A 20,128-nucleotide genomic window follows, 5' to 3' on the forward strand; every position below is an offset into this window, starting at 1 on the left:
CAACAACTTTAAAAATCTGCTATCCGAGCAGCTAACCGATCGCTGCAGCTGTACATAGTCCATCTGTAAACTACCCACCCAATTTACCTACCTCACCCCCCATACTGCTTTTATTTATTTACTTTTCTGCTCTTTTGCACACCAGTATCTCTTCTTGCACATGATCATCTGATGATTTATCACTCCAGTGTTAATCTGCTAAATTATAATTATTCGATTTATTGCCTACCTCATGCCTTTTGCACACATTGTATATAGATTCTCTTTTTTTCTACCATGTTATTGACTTGTTTATTGTTTACTCCATGTGTAACTCTGTGTTGTCTGTTCACACTGCTATGCTTTATCTTGGCCAGGTCGCAGTTGCAAATGAGAACTTGTTCTCAACTAGCCTACCTGGTTAAATAAAGGTGAAATAAAAAAAATAAAAATAGAATGGAATACATATATTGGAAAGCCAGACACATTTCACACGACATAAAGGAGCATGGTGTTTGATTAGGATTATAACATCTGCCACATGTGGATATAGGATATTTGACATGTTTTGTGTCTAAATTTACGCTGCTGCTACTCTGTTTATCATATATCCTGATGCCTAGTCACTATATCCTGATGCCTAGTCACATTACCCCTATACCTTTATACATGTAGTGTAGATACAGTGGAAGTTGGACGTTTACATACACCTCAGCCAAATACATTTAAACTCAGTTTTTCACAATTCCTGACATTTAATCTTAATAAAATTCCCTGTTTTAGGTCAGTTAGGATCACCACTTTATTTTAAGAATGTGAAATGTCAGAATAATAGTTGAGAGAATGATTTATTTCAGCTTTTATTTCTTTCATCACATTCCCAGTGGGTCAGAAGTTTACATACACTCAATTAGTATTTGGTAGCATTGCCTTTAAATTGTTTAACTTGGGTCAAACGTCACAAGCTTCCCACAATAAGTTGGGTGAATTTTGGCCCATTCCTCCTGACAGAGCTGGTGTAACTGAGACAAGTTTTGCAGGCCTCCTTGCTCGCACACGCTTTTTCAGTTCTGCCCACAAATTTTCTATAGGATTGAGGTCAGGTCTTCGTGATGGTCACTCCAATACCTTGACTGTGTTGTCCTTAAGCAATTTTGCCACAACTTTGGAAGTGTGCTTGGGGTCATTGTCCATTTGGAAGACCCATTTGTGACCAAGCTTTAACTTCCTGACTGATATCTTGAGATGTTGCTTCAATATATACACATCATTTTCCTGCCTCATGATGCCATTTATTTTGTGAAGAGCACCAGTCCCTCCTGCAGCAAAGCACCCCCACAACATGATGCTGCCACCCCTGCTTCACAGTTGGGATGGTGTTCTTCGGCTTGCAAGCCTGCCCCTTTTTCCTCCAAACATAACGATGGTCATTATGGCCAAACAGACAGAACGCGTCTCCTTCCTGAGAGGTATGACGGCTGCGTGATCCCATGGTGTTTATACTTGCGTACTATTGTTTGTACAGATGAACGTGTTACCTTCAGGCATTTGGAAATTGCTCCCAAGAATGAACTAGACTTGTGGAGGTCTACAATTTCTTTTTCTGAGGTCTTGGCTGATTTATTTTCATTTTCGATTGATGTCAAGCAAAGAGGCACTGAGTTTGAAGGTAGCCCTTGAAATACATCCACAGGTACACCTCCAATTGACTCAAATAATGTCAATTAGCCTATCAGAAGCTTCTAAAGCCATGACATAATTTTCTGGAATTTCCCAAGCTGTTTAAAGGCACAGTCAACTTAGTGTATGTAAACTTCTGACCCACTGGAATTGTGATACAGTGAATTTTAAGTGAAATAATCTGTCTGTAAACAATTGTTGGAAAAATTGCAAGAGTAGATGTCCTAACCGACTTGCCAAAACTATAGTTTGTTAACAAGAAATTTGTGGAGTGGTTGAAAAACACTTTGGTTGGAGTCATTAAAACTTGTATGTAAACTTCTGACTGTGGACACCCCTTCAAATGAATGGATTTGGCTATTTCAGCAATGCCCATTGCTGACAGGTGTATAAAATCGAGCACAAAGCCATGCAATCTCTATAGACAAACAATGGCAGTAGAATGGCCTTACTGAAGAGCTCATCAGACAGTGTCAAATGTCTGTCCTGCTAGAGCTTCCCAGGCAACTGTAAGTGCTGTTATTATGAAGTGGAAACGTCTAGGAACAACAACGGCTCAGCCACGTAGTGGTAGGCCACACAAGCTCACAGAACGGGACCGCAGAGTGCTGAAGCGTGTAGCGTGTAAAAAAACATTTGTCCTCAGTTGCAACACTCACTACCGAGTTCCAAACTCCCTCTGGAAGCAACGTCAGCACAATAACTGTTCGTCCGGAGCTTCATAAAATGGGTTTCCATGGCCAAGCAGCCGCACACAAGCCTAAGATCACCAATCGCATAGTTTTGGCTGGAGTGGTGCAAAGCTCGCCACCATTGGACTCTGGAGCAGTGGAAACACATTCTCTGGGGTGATGAATCACGCTTCACCATCTGGCAGTCCGACAGACGAATCTGGTTTTAGCGAATGCCAGGAGAATGTTACCTGCCCTAATGCATAGTGCCAACTGTAAAGTTTGTTGGAGGAGGAATCATTTTCTGGGGCTGTTTTTCATGGTTCGGACTAGGCCCCTTAGTTCCAGTCAAGGGAAATCTTAACGCTAGAGCGTACAATGACATTCTAGACGATTCTGTGCTTCCAACTTTGTGGCAACAGTTTGGGGAAGGCCCTTTCCTGTTTCAGCCTGACAATGCCCCTGTGCACAAAGCAAGGATAATACAGAAATGGTTTGTTGAGATCGTTGTGGAAGAAATTGACTGACCTGTACAGAGCCCTGACCTCAACCCCATCGAACACCTTTGGGATGAATTGGAACCCTGACTGCGAGCCAGGCCTAATCGCCCAACATCAGTGCCTGACCTCACTAATGCTCTTGTGGCTGAATGGTAGCAAGTCCCCACAGCAATGTTCCAACATCTAGTGGAAAGCCTTCCCAGAAAGGTGGAGGCTGTTATAGCAGCAACGGTGGGACTAACTCCATATTAATGCCCACGATTATCGAATTAGATGTTCGACAAGCAGGTGTCCACATACTTTTGGTCATGTAATGCACCTCTGTCACTCCAGTATCACTGCACATTGTACATATGATATTGGAACGGGCTAAATGCTTTTCACTACTTGTGTACGTGACATTAAAACGATGTTTAGCTGGCAACCGTTGCACACGTCATGAGATTAGAAGCATTGAGGGAGTTGTTGACATTTGAGGTGTTGCTACATTTGGCTGATCTCTCGTCAGTGGTCCGTGCACTGATGGCAGAGGCGCAACTTCCACTGCATGTTTGTCCCCCCCCCCCCCAGTTTTATCATTGGAATGTGACACAAAATGAGGCAACGGTGCACTTTAGGACCATGCGGATGCCTCTGGGTAGTCGGGTATGAAGTCCCCACCCACTTCTAAAGCCAAAGTTGTGTCCCCTCAATTGATAGTGCGGCACCATAGGCTAACTGATGGAAATGTCAATTGAATAATGTGTGTGCTACTTTTCCCACCAGGGCCTATTGACAACTGTATGTGTAAGGTACGGTACATGTTGTCTTTTGTTTGTTAGCAAAAATGTCCCAATGAATTTCCACTCATTAGAGAATGTAGGCTAGTTAGTTGTGAACTAACGCGAGACGTACAGAGGTAGTTTGAGTGACGCTCTAAGTGAGACATGAGTATGAGAGACCGGGAGCCATTACGACAATTTAGCTCGAGGTCACTATCTCCCCACCTGGCTAGCTGTCTGTGTGAGTGAAACCAGTGTTCCCAGTAGAAATACACACGTTCGCACGTATGCTTGTGCACGTACACACTCCGTGCAGTCTTAATTTGTCAACTTCTCGCATGGTTATACTCTTGCCTACTTTTGTCTAACTAAGGCCGATGTTTGTTTGCTGACTGTAGCAGAGAAGCATAGCAGCGGATTCCATGGTCTGGTCTCTCACTGGCAAAACAATATTCTACTGCGTTTGGCATGGAAAACATGACAGAATCCATTATTTTACGCGGCGTAAAAGTAGCATGTTGTACTGCATCAGTTGCTAATCATCGGCACAACTTGAATAGGCCTATTGATTATATTTGGGTAAATGGGTACATTTATTAAAGTGATCTCTCTCTCTCTCTCTCTCCCGCTCTCGTTCTCTCCTCTCTCTCTCTCTCTCTCTCTCTCTCAGAGTTCTTGGGAAGCTTTGAGCTCTTTCAATTGGACATTGTGGACATCTCTAGTCTCGCTCCACAGAGGCATCGATTGATATGCACGTGCCAACCCCTCCACAGGTTATCTTTCACTGGGGTGGAGGGCAGTCTTAACGGGCCACTTACTGCCAGGCCAAGAGTAATGACTGGCCTTGAATTTCACAATGTGTGATTAGAATTTGAATCACTCTACACCAGAGCCTCGGTCATATACGTCTCCAAATGGGGCATTTAAAGTCGAGAGCCATGTGGCACTCCTGTCTCCTAGTATCACTGAGTAAGTAGTGTTACAACACAGCACGCTTGTTTTCAGACTCATAACCATGACAGCTTTCCCTTGTATAGAATGTGTGTGACTGTTCCTTGCGAGTCACTATGGGGCATTGTACTGGTGGGGTGGAAAAAGCAAAGAACGCCCAGACCTGTTTCCTGGGATTGTTTTTATTTCGCTTTAGTATTCATTTTCTTTTCTATACTCCTGCATTCCAGTGGCACATAATATTAGCCCTTCCTGTTGCGGTAAACATTTTGTTTGGAGTTTTATTTGGTCTCCGACTCTTTCTCCCTCTCTCTGTCAGTAAAAAATACAATCTTAATTTCTCTCTTTTTCCTGCCTCTGTCTCTCACTCTCTGTAGCTCTCTTGGTATCTAGTCATTGCGGTGACTAAGGTCTGGGACAGCCACGGTCTTTACAGTAGGTAGCAGACAGTGGACATAGCTTGCAGCTGTTAGCCTAGGGTATGTAAAGCATGGCGTGTGAGTCATGTGCTAAAGTCATACTATTGATTATAGCCACAGAGCTGAGGCCTGGGCTGGGTCCGAAATAGCACCCTGTTCCCTATATAGTGTACTACTTTTGACTAGAGCCCTGTGCAGTGACATTTCAGACACCGACTGGACTGGTTTAAATAACAACACTGTAACAGGAAGTCCATTTCAGACACCGACTGGACTGGTTTAAATAACAACACTGTAACAGGAAGTCCATTTCAGACACCGACTGGACTGGTTTAAATAACAACACTGTAACAGGAAGTCCATTTCAGACCAATGCTGTTCTGTCTGCAGGAAACTACAGGGCACTGCAGAGATGTCTTTATGCTTTTCCCTTTTCTCTCTTTCGTTTCATTTGGAATGAGCCTTGCATGACCCTTGACCTCTCGGAGGGGATAGGTAGGAGGGGGCACACGATATGGTGGAATTAAATGAAGCCATGTGTTAAATGAGCACAGCGGTGTGTGATGATGATGTATGACGCCGATACAAAGTGTGGCCCTGTTGAGGACGCAACCAGGAAGTGGCTGTGTGGCAGTCAAGGGTTATTTCAGTTGATGAGGTGAATCACAGCTGGACGAATGAGGGTATTTCATATCTATGTTGTGCCAGGGTTGATGGTTTAACCAAAGAATTGGTTTCTGTCATACATTCTCCATAAACTGCTTACAGGGTAAGGAAACCAATATGTAATATTTTGTCATTTGGGTTTACTTTCCCTTTAACATTGGGTGTCCTTAAAAAAAAATATGTTTCATGACCTAATGCAGGTTAATCTGGTAATATCAGAATGTAGGATGGGACATTCACACCCCTTGACTTTTTGCACATTTTGTTGTGTTACAGCCTGCATTTAAAATAGATCAAAATTCGTTTTTTTTTGTCACTGGCATACACGTGCTTTGCAGAGTTCACAACCTGCTACACTTGTGAGAACACGTTTTAGATTATTTCATACCATAATTTACGAGATTTGTGCATTTTTTTCATTGTCTTTTGTTTGGAGTGCTCCATGTGAGCAATGAGCGTGTGTCTGGTTTCCCTGTCCTCGTAATGTTGAGGGAGTGCGTGCGCCTGAGCATTTATAGAAGTACCTGGCCTGCTGCGCCAAAATGTAGGAAAGTGTTTTTTTTTTTACATCCATTCCGAATTATATAATAAAACTATAGCTCCTCACAGTAAACTATTTGAAAAATCTTTACAGCAATCTCCCCCTCGATAATCACCATTCCTTGGTGTGAAAGAGCAATAGAAGTTATTGGCCTAGTGCTGCATAGGCTATGGGTTCCAGACCTCCATTTCTTTGAATCACTGTGTATCAATGTGTCCTTATTGCAGAGGCTGGTTGATCTCGCATTGGTTGACTTTTAACTTTGAGATTTTTATCATCGTGCAGCAAAAACTGTTTTTTTAACACGTGATCGCATTTAGAATTGTTGCGCAATAAATGGGCTTATAAAAGCACATGTTTTACTCCAGCAGCAACCAGCTGAGAAAGAAATAGGCTCTGTCTGTGTGATAGTTGTGAAATAAATTATGCAAATTAACCTATAGACCAATAAGCATGACGGTCAAATGTATTTCCATCGACTGGTATTTCCATTAATGAATTAAAGGCATTATTTCTGAATGCGATTATTTGAACATCACAAGTTGTATTTATCGGCCAAAAGCCTGAAATTGCCGGCTAACCGAAAACCTGCCCGAGACGCAGCTCCATACTACTTGTCAGACATAAAGAACTGAATCTGTACAGTGCCTTCAGAAAGTATTCCTAGCCCTTGATTTATTCCACATTTTGTTGTGTTACAGCCTGAATTCAGAATGGATTACATTTTTCCCCCACCAATTTACACACAATACCCCATAATGACAAAGTGAAAACATGTTTTTCGAAATGTTAGCACTTTTTCTTAAATTTAAATATCAAATTTACATAAATTTTCACACTCCTTTGGCAGTGATTTATAGCTGTAGGTCTTTCTAGGTAGGTATTTTAAGAGCTTTGCACACCTGGATTGTACAATATTTGCACTTTCATTTTAAATTCTTGAAGCACTGTCAAGTTGGTTGTTTTTGCTAGATAGCCATTTTCAAGTCTTGCCATATATTTTGAAGTCAAAACGGTAACTAGGCCACTCAGGAACATTCACTGAACTCTTGGTCAGCAACTCCAGTGTATATTTGGCCTTGTATTTTAGGTCATTGTCCTGCTGAAAGGTGAATTAGTTTCCCAGTGTCTGTTGGAAAGCAGGCTGAACCAGGTTCTCCTCTAGGATTTTGCCTGTGCTTAGCTCTATTCCATTTCTGTTTTATCCTGAAACAATCCCCATTCCTTAACGATTACATGCATACCAAGTGGTGTAAAAAGTTCCCAATTGTCATACTTGAGTAAAAGTAAAGATAACTTAATATGAAATGAAAGTCACCCAGTAAAATACTACTTGAGTAAAAGTCTAAAAGTATTTGGTTTGAAATATACTTAAGTATCGAAAGTAAAACTATAAATCATTTCAAATTTCTTATATTAAGCAAACCAGATGGCACATTTGTTCGTGTTTTTAAAAATGTATTTAAGGATAGGCAGGGGTACACTCCATAACTCAGAAATCATTCAGAAACAAAGCATCTGTGTTTAGTGAGTCTGCCAGATCAGAGGCAGTAGAGATGACAAGTGGTGTTCTCTTGATAAGTGCATGAATTGGACCATTTCTGTCCTGCCAAGCATTCAAAATGGAGCGAGTACTTTTGGGTGTCAGGGAAAATTTATGGAGTAAAAGGTACATAATGTAGTGAAGTAAAGGTTGTCAAAAATATAAATAATAAGGTACAGATACCTCAAACTACTTAAGTAGTACTTAAAAGTATTTTTACTTAAGTACTTTACACCACTGTGCATACCCAAAAGATGATGCAGCTACCACCATGCAACAGTGGTACTCAGTGATGTGTAGGGTTGGATATGCCCCAAACATAACACTTTGTATTCAGGACGTGAAGTTAATTTCTTTGCCATATTATTTGCAGTTTTACTTTAGTGCCTTATTGCAAATAGGATGCATGTTTTGTCATATTTTTTATTCTCTACATGCTTCCTTCTTTTGACTCGGTTATTTAGGTTTTTATTGTGGCGTAACTACAATGTTGTTGATCCATCTTCAGTTTTCTCCTATCACAACCATTACACTCTGTAACTGTCCCTATTGGCTATTGTGAAATCCCTGAGCAGTTTCTTTCCTCTCCAGCAACTGAGTTGGGAAGGACACCTGTATCTTTGTAGTGACTGCGTGTTGATACACCATCCAAATTGTAAACAATAACTTCACCATGCTCAAAGGGATTTTCAATGTCTGCTTTTTTTTTTTACCCATCTACCAATAGGTGCCCATCTTTGAGAAGCATTCTAAAACCTCCCTGATCGTTGTGGTTGAATCTGTATTTTAAATGTACTGCTCGACTGCGGGACCTTACAGATTATTGGATGTGTGGGGTACAGAGATTAGGTAGTCATTCAAAAATCATGTTAAACACTTATGGAGTCCATGCAACTTATTATGTGACTTGTCAAGCAAGTTTTTACTCCTGAACTTATTTAGGCTGACCGTAAACAAAGGGGTTGACTACTTATTGACTCAAGTTTTTATTTTTGATTAATTTGTACAAATTGTCTTATTTAAGATTCTCTTTGAAGAGGTAAGGTTTCAGCTGTTTTCAGAAGATGGGCAGAGACTCTGCTGTCCTAGCATCAAGCGGGTTGTTCTAAGTTCACAACAATGCTTAAACCACATCAGAAGACCACTTTTGAGGCCTGGGAGAAATATAATGCATTTTCATTTTAGGGTGTACCAGCCAGAGACTGGTGTTTGGTTAGTAATGTTTCTGTAGCGCTCACGTGATTACAGAGTTTGCAAATCAAATTGCCATTGAATAGATGCAAATAATCATGATGTTGATAATCATTTTGCCAGGTAGGCGTAAGCTACTTTGTAGTTAACATGGACCTCAAATCTTGAGTGGAGAAGTGACAGTGACCGCATGGAATTCAAATGGACAGGTGAGAGAAGGGGGAAAATAGAACGTCTCAGTTTAGGAGAAATGAGTAGCCCTGTGCCATCACCGCGACGACCAGATGCTCTCGGACTATGAGAGAACACATAAATGATGAGAGGTCAGCTGGAGGAGCATTGTTCTCATGGGGTAATCCATGTCTCCATCAGAAAGTCTAGGGACTTTAAGGTGACAAAGGCTGAGATGAACTCGTCCTTGTTGACCACCGATTGGCAGTTCCAAAGGCTGCAGGAGACTAGGAAGTCCACATGCGTTGTGTGCGCTGGGATGAGCTTGCTCATTTCTGCCCTCTGTTGGACAGACCTAGGCTCTGCAGCAGGATAGCCCTTTGCTGCAGGAGGAAGTTGCCTCGAAGACCTGATCTTAGGTCAGTTTTGTGTTTGACCTCCATAATGTGTAGGGGTAAAATTATGGCACTGTAAGGTATTCCTCGAACGACCATTCGGCTCAGTGAAGTTTGCACATGTAGTCTATTTTGGGAATATACTAAACAGAAATATAAACAATTTCAACGATTTTACTGAGTTAAAGCTCATATAAGGAAATCAGTCAATTTGAAATAAATTCATTAGGCCATAAACTATGGATTTCACACGCAGGTGAAGATACCAGATGTGGAGGTCCTGGGCTGGCGCAGTCTGTGTCTGTGATTGTGAGGCCGGTACGATGTACTGCCAAATTCTCTGAAACGACGATGGAGGCAGCTTATGGTAGAGAAATGAACATTAAATTATCTGGCAACAGTTCTGGTGGACATTGCTGTAGTCAGCGTACCAATTGCACGCTTCCTCAAAACTTGAGACATCTGTGGCATTGTGTGACAAAACTGCACATTTTTAAAGTGGCCTTTTATTGTCCCCAGCACAAGGTGTAATGATCATGCAGTTTTTTTTTGTGGTGTATTTTACCCCCCCCCCTTTTCTTCCCAATTTCATGATATCCAATTACGATCTCGTCTCATCGCTGCAACTCCCCAACAGGCTCGGGAGAGGCGAAGGTCGAGTCATGCGTCCCCCGAAACATGACCCGCCAAACCGCGCTCCTTACACCTGCCCGCTTAACCCGGAAGCCAGCTGCACCAATTTGTCAGAGGCGAAGTCAGCCTGCAGGCGCCCGGCCCACCACAAGGAGTCGCTACAGCGCGTTAAGCCAAGTAAAGCCCCCCCCCCCCAAGTCAAACCTTCCCCTATCCCAGACGACGCTGGGCCAATTGTGTGCCGCCCTATGGGACTGCCGGTCATGACCAGTTGTGACACAGCCTCAGATCGATCCCAGGTCTGTAATGACGCCTCATGCACTGCGATGCAGTGCCTTAGACCACTACTGCGCCACTCGGGAGGACCCCATGATCATGCTGTTTAATCAGCTTCTTGATATGCCACACCTGTCATGTAGATGGATTATCTTGGAAAAGGAGAAATGCTCATTAACAGGGATGTAAACAAAGTTGTGCAAAACATTTGAGAGAAATAAGCTTTTAATGCGTATGAAACGTTTCTGGGATTTTTTAATTTCAGCTCATGAAACATGGGACCAACACTTTACATGTTGCGTTAATATTTTTGTTCAGTGTATTTCTAATGCTGGCCTACCCTGTGCTCTTTCTCCCTGTCTGTTTGGTATTTGAGGTACATTAGCAGTGTTACCGTGTCAGCCCCATTGTCTCCTCTGCTGTGAATAGAGTTAATGATTCGGCCGTATTGTGAAAGAGCTGGCCTTATTCAACTACTTAATGCTTAAAACAAAGGTCGAGATTAGAACTGTTCAAAAGTACTGTGTTTATTTTAAAACTGCATTTCCAGCGCGAGTTAACCATGAATAATACATTGGCAACTTTTAAAACCGAGGCTCACCTAGCTTAACAGACATTTGGGGACACCTATTTGAAATGGCAGGTGACCTAATTACCACAGTTAAAATCAGCTGTGTCAATTAGCCACATCCATTAGAGCTCAGCCAATTGAAATAAAGAAATAATTAAAAATACAAACAGTTTGCTGTCGAGGTTTGAGATGGTGGATAAATTATCTTAGAACTGTTGAAGGTTTGTAAGTGACTGAATTAATAAATAGGCTACATAGACGAAACACAACTTGCTCTTCACTAAATAACGGGAAGAAATACCTTCAGTGTGTATATGATCAAACCAGAATGTCTTTAGGTGAGGAGCCGCTTCCCCACGGGTATGAAATGCAATGTCTAGCAAAGGACCTCTGCATCACCTGTGCTCTGAATGTGTTGAATAGATACCTGGTCACTTTAGCTCTACTATTTAGACCTACTACTCAAAACAGTTTGAACTTTTATATTCATTATCTGTGTATATATATATATACATATACACATTTAGCCATTGATTCTTGAAGAGAAAAAAAACAATGTCTCACAAGCTTATTTCAACTGTCTATGAGAGGTCTGCCCATAGTAAAGCGCTGCTCTGCCTTTTTAACAACAGGCTCTAGTTTTGTCGCACCTGGACTACTGTTCAGTCGTGTGGGTCAGGTGCCACAGAGAGGGACCTCAAAAATGACAATTGGCTCAGAACAGGGCTGCACGGCTGGCCCTCAAATGTACACAGAGAGCTAACGTTAATAATATGCATGTCAATCTCTCATGGCTCAAGGTGGAGGAGAGATTGACTTCGTCACTACTTGTTTTTGTAACAAGTGTTGACATGTTGAATGCACTGAGCTGTCTGTTTTTAAGCTCCTAGCACACAGCTCAGACACCCATTCATACCCCACAAGACATGCCACATAGAAATTCAGCTTATGAAACAGTGGGGAATGTGAAGAGACACACAGACACACAGACACACACAAGACACGCACTCTACACACACGTACACATGGATGTTGTATTGTGGATATGTGATAGTAGAGTCGTGGCCTGAGGGAACACACTTAATGTGCTGTGAAAAGTGTTGTGTGATGTAATGTTTTAAATAGTATATAACTGCCGTAATGTTGCTGGACCCCAGGAACGGTAGTTCCTGGTAGTTGTTACAGTTCTCCAGCCCCATCCCTCAGCTATTTACCAAAACAGAGGCGGGGTTGTCGCTTTCTTATTGTTTTAACTACAGATCGACCTTTTTAAACTAGCCAAACAGACAGTTTTACACATGTCCACGGCATATTAATTATTGAGTGGTGGCGTATAGGGCTGGAACACTTACCGTGTAACCGACGGTTACAGATGAAGGCCGTCAGGAAAATAAAATAACCGTTAGTTAAAAAATAATATATATATATAATTTTTTAATTAACAGCTGACTGAAGATGGATGTTTCTGCAGTACATGGACTCTTAACGGGATGAGACTTTGTTGCTCCTTGCTGAAACATAGAAAAGTACAAGCAAGGTGCAGTTATTACGAAAACCGTGGCCATTTGCCTGGTCAGTTACCAGCCTCCACAATTCCATGACCGTCACAACCCTAGTGATGCATTTTTAATGCATTTTTAAATGCCCGTGGTGCAACAGGACACCCTTCTCCAGAGTAGTGATGGTTACTGACCACACAAACAAACACTATCATCCACTGTCACAGATGGGGCCACTATCTACACAGTCTGACCGTTGAAGACCTATCGTCAACCTGCTCCGTCAACGTTATTCGGGAACGTACTTAATGTATGGGGATTGTAGAAATGTTTTAGGCAGCATAGAATCGTACAGGGACCGTTAGAAGTATTCTAGGGACCATAGAACTCTGTTAGCGACCATAGAACTGTATAGGGAGCATAGTAGAACCTGAACACTATGGCCAGGATGACTATGGTGGACCAGTCAAGGCTGCTGAGGATGCAGCTGACAGCCATGCAGACCATGAGAACGCTGATAGTGGAGAATGCCAGCGCGGTAAAGCATGGAGGAAACGCTTAAGTCAAGGGAACACTATAGAGCGTTTGATGTTTGATGTTCTCAGTGGATTTAGGCTTACTGGTATTTCAGTTTACTAACCATCTGTTTGTTGTTGTTTTTATTTATTTTATTTTTTTACCTCAGGGCGATAAAAACAATGGATTTGATGTTCTCTACCATAACATGAAGCATGGTCAAATCTCCTCCAAGGAACTTACTGATTTCATCAGAGAAAGGTACGTTGTTGGTTAGCCTGGTTCCACATCTGTTTTGTGCTATGTCATGTGCTAACGGTGGTCGTAACCAGGCTATGTGGTTTGGGGTTTTCTTAGTTCCACTCACCCTCATTTTGAGCCTTTTTAACTCAATGTTGTTCTTCTCATCACAGAGGTGAATTTGAATCTCGAGGCTCACTTTCAAAGTTACTCAACCCTCTTTTTTCGAGTTAACCTTTGAGCTGACCGTCTGTTAAAATATTTCATGTTCAGTCTGGTTCTCTCTCAGTGCTCTCAGTCTCGGTTGTTTTCAGTCTTCCGGTTCAATGGTTATGCAAATGAAATGTTGGGGATTTTCTGTTTGACTTGTTATTTGGCATTCGTTCATAGCCTAACCCTAACTTGAGATTCACACGCATCTCAAGATTTTACACCCTTTTTGCCATTGACATCGATAGATGATTCACACACGGAAGTTTCTCAAGACTTTATGGAACCCATTTTCCATATCTTTTTTTTCCGACCACATTTGCCTACATGCTCACATTTTCATTAGTAACCAAATGACTTTCTCAAGTCAATCAATCACTTAAAGTAGGTTCAAATAATTGTGAGACTAGGGCTAGACAACTTATTTGCTGTAGAGGGAGCCAGTGTTGTATTTAATCAATTACTTGACTTGTACACTGAGTGTACAAAACATTAGGAACAACAGCTCTTTCCATGACATCGATTGACCAGGTGAACGCTATGATCCCTTATTGATGTCACTTGTTAAATCCACTGCAATCAGTGTAGATGAAGGGAAGGAGACGGGTTAAAAAATGATTTTTAGGACTTGAGACATGGATTGAAAATATGAAGTGCATTTGAACGGGGTATGGTAGTAGGTGCCAGGCGCACCGGTTAGTGTGTCAAGAACTGCAACTCTTCTGGTTTTAGTTCTTCACGCTAAACTGTTTCCTGTGTGTATCAAGAATGGTCCATAGATTAGGGCCTAATGCATTTAGATTTCCTCATATGAACTGTAACAGTAAAATCTTTGAAATTGTTGCATGTTGTGTTTTTATGTTTTTGTTCAGTATATTTATAACTTAAAACCAGTGTTTCCCCTACATGTATTTAGCAGCAGCACATTTCCCCCTAAGCCTGCCACCGCTGCTGAAAAAAATCCTAGGGGAAGCACTGGTTCCCCAATGATGAAAGGGTGGCATGAGTGAAAAAGTGATGAGTACATTTTTGTGTGGGACAACCTGGCCTGAAGGTAAGCAGTGGAATTCCAGTAGAATTCCACCAACATTTTAGAAGATGAGGTTATAAATTTAGAGCTCAGACACAATGCAAGACATCTCAAGGTGTGAGAGGAATTAGCAAGGCCACTTAGGCCAGTGTTTTACAGTCTATGGTGTGGCCGCAGACACCTTCCACAGCAAATTCTCTGTGCTGAGGAGAGCTAAAAGGGACTAATTCCTTAGGTTGGTTTAACCAGATCGTGTTCCCTCCTGGGTGATATGAAATGCTGCAATATTCATCTACTTTCTCCACAGCCTTTTGTACTCACCAAAGTACATTGAGTATACCAAACATTAGGAAATGCCAAATTCTCTAAAATGACGTTGGAGGCGGCTTGTGGTAGAGAAATTAACAATCGTTCTCTGCCAACAGCTCTGGTGGACATTCCTGCAGTCAGCATGCCAGTTGCACGCTCCCTCAACTTGAGACATCTGACAAAACTGCACATTTTAGAGTGGCCTTTTATTGCCCCCAGCACAAGGTGCGCCTGTGTAATGACCATGCTGTTTAATCTGCTTCTTGATATGCCACACCTGTGAGGGATGTAAACAAATGTGTGCACAAAATTTGAGAGAAATTTGCTTTTTGTGCAAATGGAACATTTCGGGGATCTTTTATTTCAGCTCATGAAACATGGGGCAAACACTTTACATGTTGCGTTTTTCTTTTTGTTCAGTGTAGCTCTCTAAGGTCTGCAATGAGTGACATGACGAGGAAAACTGCTGATACACTACCCAATTTTGAAATTTAACCTTTTGAAAGTTTTAATAGTAGATAGAATGCCAAGAGTAAGTTGAAAGCCTGACCTGAGCTCCTTAACAAAAAAAATAATATTTTTTTTTACCTTTGTTCATGTCCCTCTACCTCTCCGCACCCCAAACTGGTTAACATAGCTCTAGTCCAACAAACAATAATTGTTCTAAATACTAGCTAGCTGGCTAGAATTTACAAGGCCAGCAAACACGTTCCTCACACGCTAGGAACGCATTTCCTCCAACTCTATAATGAAAAGGTGCCTCGCTCCAAAAACATGTTTTCTGGAGGCTTGTGGGCGGAGTGCTGATGATGTCGCCCAATTTCTGCACTTTCAGAAGCCTGATTGTGTCCAGACTGAGGAGAAATCCACACACGATGCATCCCTGACCACCTCCTGAGGTGCGCAGCCAGACCTGAACACAATCAGACCACAATGTGACTCTTGTGCGTCTCGACCCGTCTTTTCAATACGATATTCATATTCTGATAGCAGAAGTCACATGTAAGTGTCGAGTGTAGACACGGCCTGTGGTGTAGACGGGTAGCTTACTAGCCTACATCTCAGGCTTAGGCCTATGCTATGTCTTTACTCCTCTGTGAAACTGAAACTCATCATGCACACTTACCTACCCATCAGAATCATTCTTGACATGTGACTGGATCTGGGTTTTCTGAGACTGTTCCCATGAGGAAGTCTCTCATATCTCAGAAACACTGCACTGTGCCTCCCTCTGGTGGCCAGAAACAGACGTGCACCTACAGTACTGTATTGTGTAAAGTGATAGCCTGCTGTTATGACTGTGGCCTGTTTCCCATGCCTCTCAAACACACAACCAATATTCGTCCTGCAAGGAGTTGTTAACTTGTATCTATCTATAAACTGAGTGTACAAACATTAAGGATGACTTCCTAATATTGAGTTGCACCCCCCCTCCCTTTTGCCATCAGAACAGCCTTAATTCTGCTGGCCTATGTTGACTCCAAAGCTTCCTATAGTTGTCATGTTGGCTGGATGTCCTTTGGGTGATTGAACATTCTTGACAAACACGGGAAACTGTTGAGCGTTGCAGTTCTTGACACAAACCGGTGCGCCTGGCACCTACTACCATACCCTGTTCAAAAGGCACTTAAATATTTTGTCTTGCCCATGCAACTTCTGAATGGCACACATACACAATCCATGTCTCAAGGCTTGAAAATCCTTCTTTAACCTGTCTCCTCCCCTTCATCTACACTGGTTTGAAGTGGATTTAACAAGTGACATCAATAAGGGATCATAGCTTTCACCTGGATTCATCTGGTCAGTCTATGTCAATGAAAGAGCAGGTGTCTTTAATGTTTTGTACAATCAATGTTTAAGTCAAAGATAAATAGAGGCGCGTGGCGATGCGGTACAGAGCTCAATTTGGCCTCTACGTGCCTCCGGCGGCTCCGTCACACCGTCCATACGGAGCCTCCGACCACATTTTGGGATCAAGCATAAATGAGCTTTTAGGAAGGGAGAATTGTCTTGGACCAGAGTGTATTTACACACCTGGAGTGTGTTTACTCTCTCTCTGTGTGTGTGTGTCTTTGAGAGCCTTGAGTTATGGATTTGGGAACTGGGCGTTTTTATTTATTTATTATTCCTGGGGTGAGGATATAGAGAGAGTATGCCACGACAGATAAGGGTGACCAACCATGGTAACCTGTCAAGAATACATTCTATAAACCTTTGTTTGGTTGCGTTCCCGTGCGTCTAGGCTAAGTTCCACTAATATCTGTCAGTGAAGGTAGGTTCTGTCTCTGTGCCTGCCTGAGTACGTGCGGGCCGGCATGCGTGCGTGCTCCTGCTCCCCCTCCCCGTGACCCTCTTCTCCTCCCGTGCTGACGTGACTGCAGTGGGAGGCTGAGTAAATGACACATGCATAATTCAGGCCTCCACTAAACCAACGTTTTAAGTTTTTACTTCTGTCACTTCCATGCAGGAGAAATGGGGGATGATGAGGGAGGAATGAAGGGGAGGGATGGGCAATTCTTTCCTTTCTGTGCTTCGATATGACACTAGATGGGAGACTGTGACGAGCAGCTCTCGCTACTAGATGAGCCACACTTAGTCAAAGCAAAGCCCAACCAACACTCAACTTTGTGCCTGCAGTCAAACATGTATGTTACCCATGTTTGTGTGTGTTTTGTGGGAGTGGAGTTGTCTTGTGCTTTGACTTACATGTGCAGTACTTGTTGTAATCACTCAATTAAAACTCATTACAACTGGTAGAGGTTTTGAGGGCTTTTAATACTGTGTTGTTGGATTTATATTGGTTGAACTTATTCAGAAGAGACTGAGGATGAATTCCAAATGGCAACCTGTTCCCTATATAGTGGATTGCTTTTGACTAGGGGCCCATAGGGTCAAAAGTAGTGCACTATATAGGGAATCCATTTGGAACGCATCCTGAGTGATGTTACTGATTCGGTAGGTAAAAATGAGGAAGGTAATGACGTGATGTGTTTTGTCCCTCTAGGGCTACCATAGAAGAGGTCTATGCCAGGTCAATGACCAAACTTGCCAAGTCAGCTGGCAACTTCTCTCAGCTTGGGTAGGACACACACACACACACACACACACACACACACACACACACACACACACACACACACACACACACACACACACACACACACACACACACACACACACACACATTTTGTTCTTCTATCCTCATGAGGACCTAAAATAGATTTCCATTCAAAATCCTATTTACCCTAACCTGTAACCCTAAACCTAACTCCTAAACCTTACCCCTTACCTTAATTCTAACCCTAACCGCAAAGCTTGAAATAGTCTTTATCCTCATGGGGACGTGTGAAATGTCCTCGCAAGGAAGAATTTTCCTTGTTTTACTATCCTCGTGGGGACTTTGGGGAAGAGGGATGAGTTTGTGTTCCATATCAACCCTCCCTATTTAACGATGAGACAAGTCTTCCCTGAATGCTCCACTGAACACACTCCGGTTAATAAAGTGTGTGTACATGCGCGCGTGTGTGTGTCCCCGCAGGACGTTTGCCCCGGTGTGGGATGTGTTTAAGAGGTCCACAGAGAAGCTGGCCAGCTGCCACCTGGAGCTAGTGAGGAAGCTACAGGAGCTTATCAAAGACGTGCAGAAGTACGTGGACGACCAGGCCAAGGTCCACAAGAAGGTATGGCATGGAGAACTGCACACAACAACACACTAGTAATATGCCATTTAGCAAATGCTTTTATCCAAAGCAACTTAGTCATACATGTATACATTTTGAATGTTTGGTTGGCTCCGGGAATCGAACCCACTATCCTGGCATTGCAAACGCCTAAGCCACGCTCTACCGACTGAGCCCCAGAGGACCACTACTTTCTTCCTTTAGGCATCAGCTAGTCTGTCCTTTGTATGCCTGTGGGTTCGTACTGTTTGTCCACGTAGGCTGCTGCTGGTAGACAAACCTATGTTCACCGTCAAGATCAATAAAGTTGATTCCTTTCAATCGCCACTATGGGGAGGAGTTTTAGTAGAGTGATTCTACTGATTCTGGAGAGAATGCGTGTGTTCGGGTCTGGGATTCACTGTCCTGCCTGCAGTAGCCACACTGTGTAGCTGTTGAGCTTGATCACTCTTCCCTCCCTCTGCTCGTGGATCTGACCCATCTTCCAGTTAACGTGTAATGTGTTTACCCGCTCTGAGTTCTATTGGCTTTATTGATTCTGTTATAGAAAATGGCCCATCCTGAATGAGCTCACCCCTGATCCGCTTGCAGACATGATGTCACTGCTTTAGAGGAGCCCTCCTAAAGTAACCATGAGGTTCTGCTTGTGATTAATCATTTCATTTCTCTAGAGAGCAACAAAGCAAGGGGCTGTGTTTGATCAGTCTTTTAGCCTGCCAAAGTCTGCTGATCAGTAGTAGCTAGGCTAGTTGTTGCTGTCGTGCCAGGGCTGTGCTTTGAAGCCTGCATTTTAGACACCTCTCTCCCCCTGCTCGATTTAGACTCGGAGCGCACAGGAGGTTGGTAGCACCTTAATTGGGGAGGACGGGCTCGTGGTAATGGCTGGAGCGGACTAGGTGGAATGGTATCAAATGCAATGAAACACGTGGTTTGATGACATTCCATTCGGCTCCGTTCCAGACATTATGATGAGCCGTTCTTCCCTCGGCCGCCTCCACTGTCGGAGCGTCGTCTCATGCATGAGTCAGGAGGTCTCAGTCTTGACTAACGAAACAGGGACTGTGAATTAGCAGCGGAGATGTGTTTTGTGCTTTCAGCATAGCAAAAAGTGTTGTCACACACACACACAGCGCCCATCTCTCTCCCTCGCTTCGTGCGGATGTGGTTTCAACCAATCTCTTCTGTTTTAATTATCTTTGTTGCCGTTAAGGCGGTTTCAAAAAAATGGCTTTTCAAACTATACCAACATGATTGTTTTAATGGTTGTCGTCTTGCCCCTCCCTCTGTGTTGTTCAGACGAAGGAGGAGGTGGCGGCCACTAACGGGGCAGTACAGGCCATCCAGACAACCGGGGTGGCCTTACAGAAGTCCAAGGAGAACTACAACGCCAAAACTGTGGATCAGGAGAGACTCCGCAAGGAGGGAGCCACACAGAGAGAAGTGGACAAGGTACACTACACTAGACTTAAGTACACTAGACCAAACGACTCTTAAGAGCGAGCCACACGGAGCGATGCGGACAAGGTGGGAATTTGGGGAATCGCAGGTAGACAACAGAAGATGATAAGTGTGCAGCTGTAGATTCCCAATACCTCTCCTATCACTATCCCATTCTCTGTCTCCATTTCCATACCCAAGTCTGTCATTATGTACATACGTAATAGTAAAGCCAGAAGAACTGTTTACTGCCACAATC

The 20,128-nt window shown here is 42.9% G+C and overlaps 1 protein-coding gene across 9 annotated transcripts in view; it reads left to right on the forward strand.

Moving 5' to 3' along the window:
* The window catches only part of fcho2 (FCH and mu domain containing endocytic adaptor 2), a 99,955-nt gene that overhangs the window by 13,245 nt on the left and 66,582 nt on the right, over positions 1–20,128 (forward strand). For 8 of the 9 annotated variants that reach the window (XM_071363368.1, XM_071363370.1, XM_071363371.1 and 5 more), the window contains exons 2-5: positions 13,133–13,224; positions 17,757–17,831; positions 18,291–18,432; positions 19,729–19,881. In XM_071363368.1, the coding sequence (XP_071219469.1) occupies positions 13,133–13,224; positions 17,757–17,831; positions 18,291–18,432; positions 19,729–19,881 (462 nt within the window). The remainder of the gene's footprint in view (positions 1–13,132; positions 13,225–17,756; positions 17,832–18,290; positions 18,433–19,728; positions 19,882–20,128) is intronic. The other variant, XM_071363373.1, reaches the window with a different exon arrangement.

The sequence above is a fragment of the Salvelinus alpinus genome, chromosome 24 (genome assembly GCF_045679555.1).
Source record: "Salvelinus alpinus chromosome 24, SLU_Salpinus.1, whole genome shotgun sequence".
In the NCBI taxonomy this organism is placed as follows: domain Eukaryota; kingdom Metazoa; phylum Chordata; class Actinopteri; order Salmoniformes; family Salmonidae; genus Salvelinus; species Salvelinus alpinus.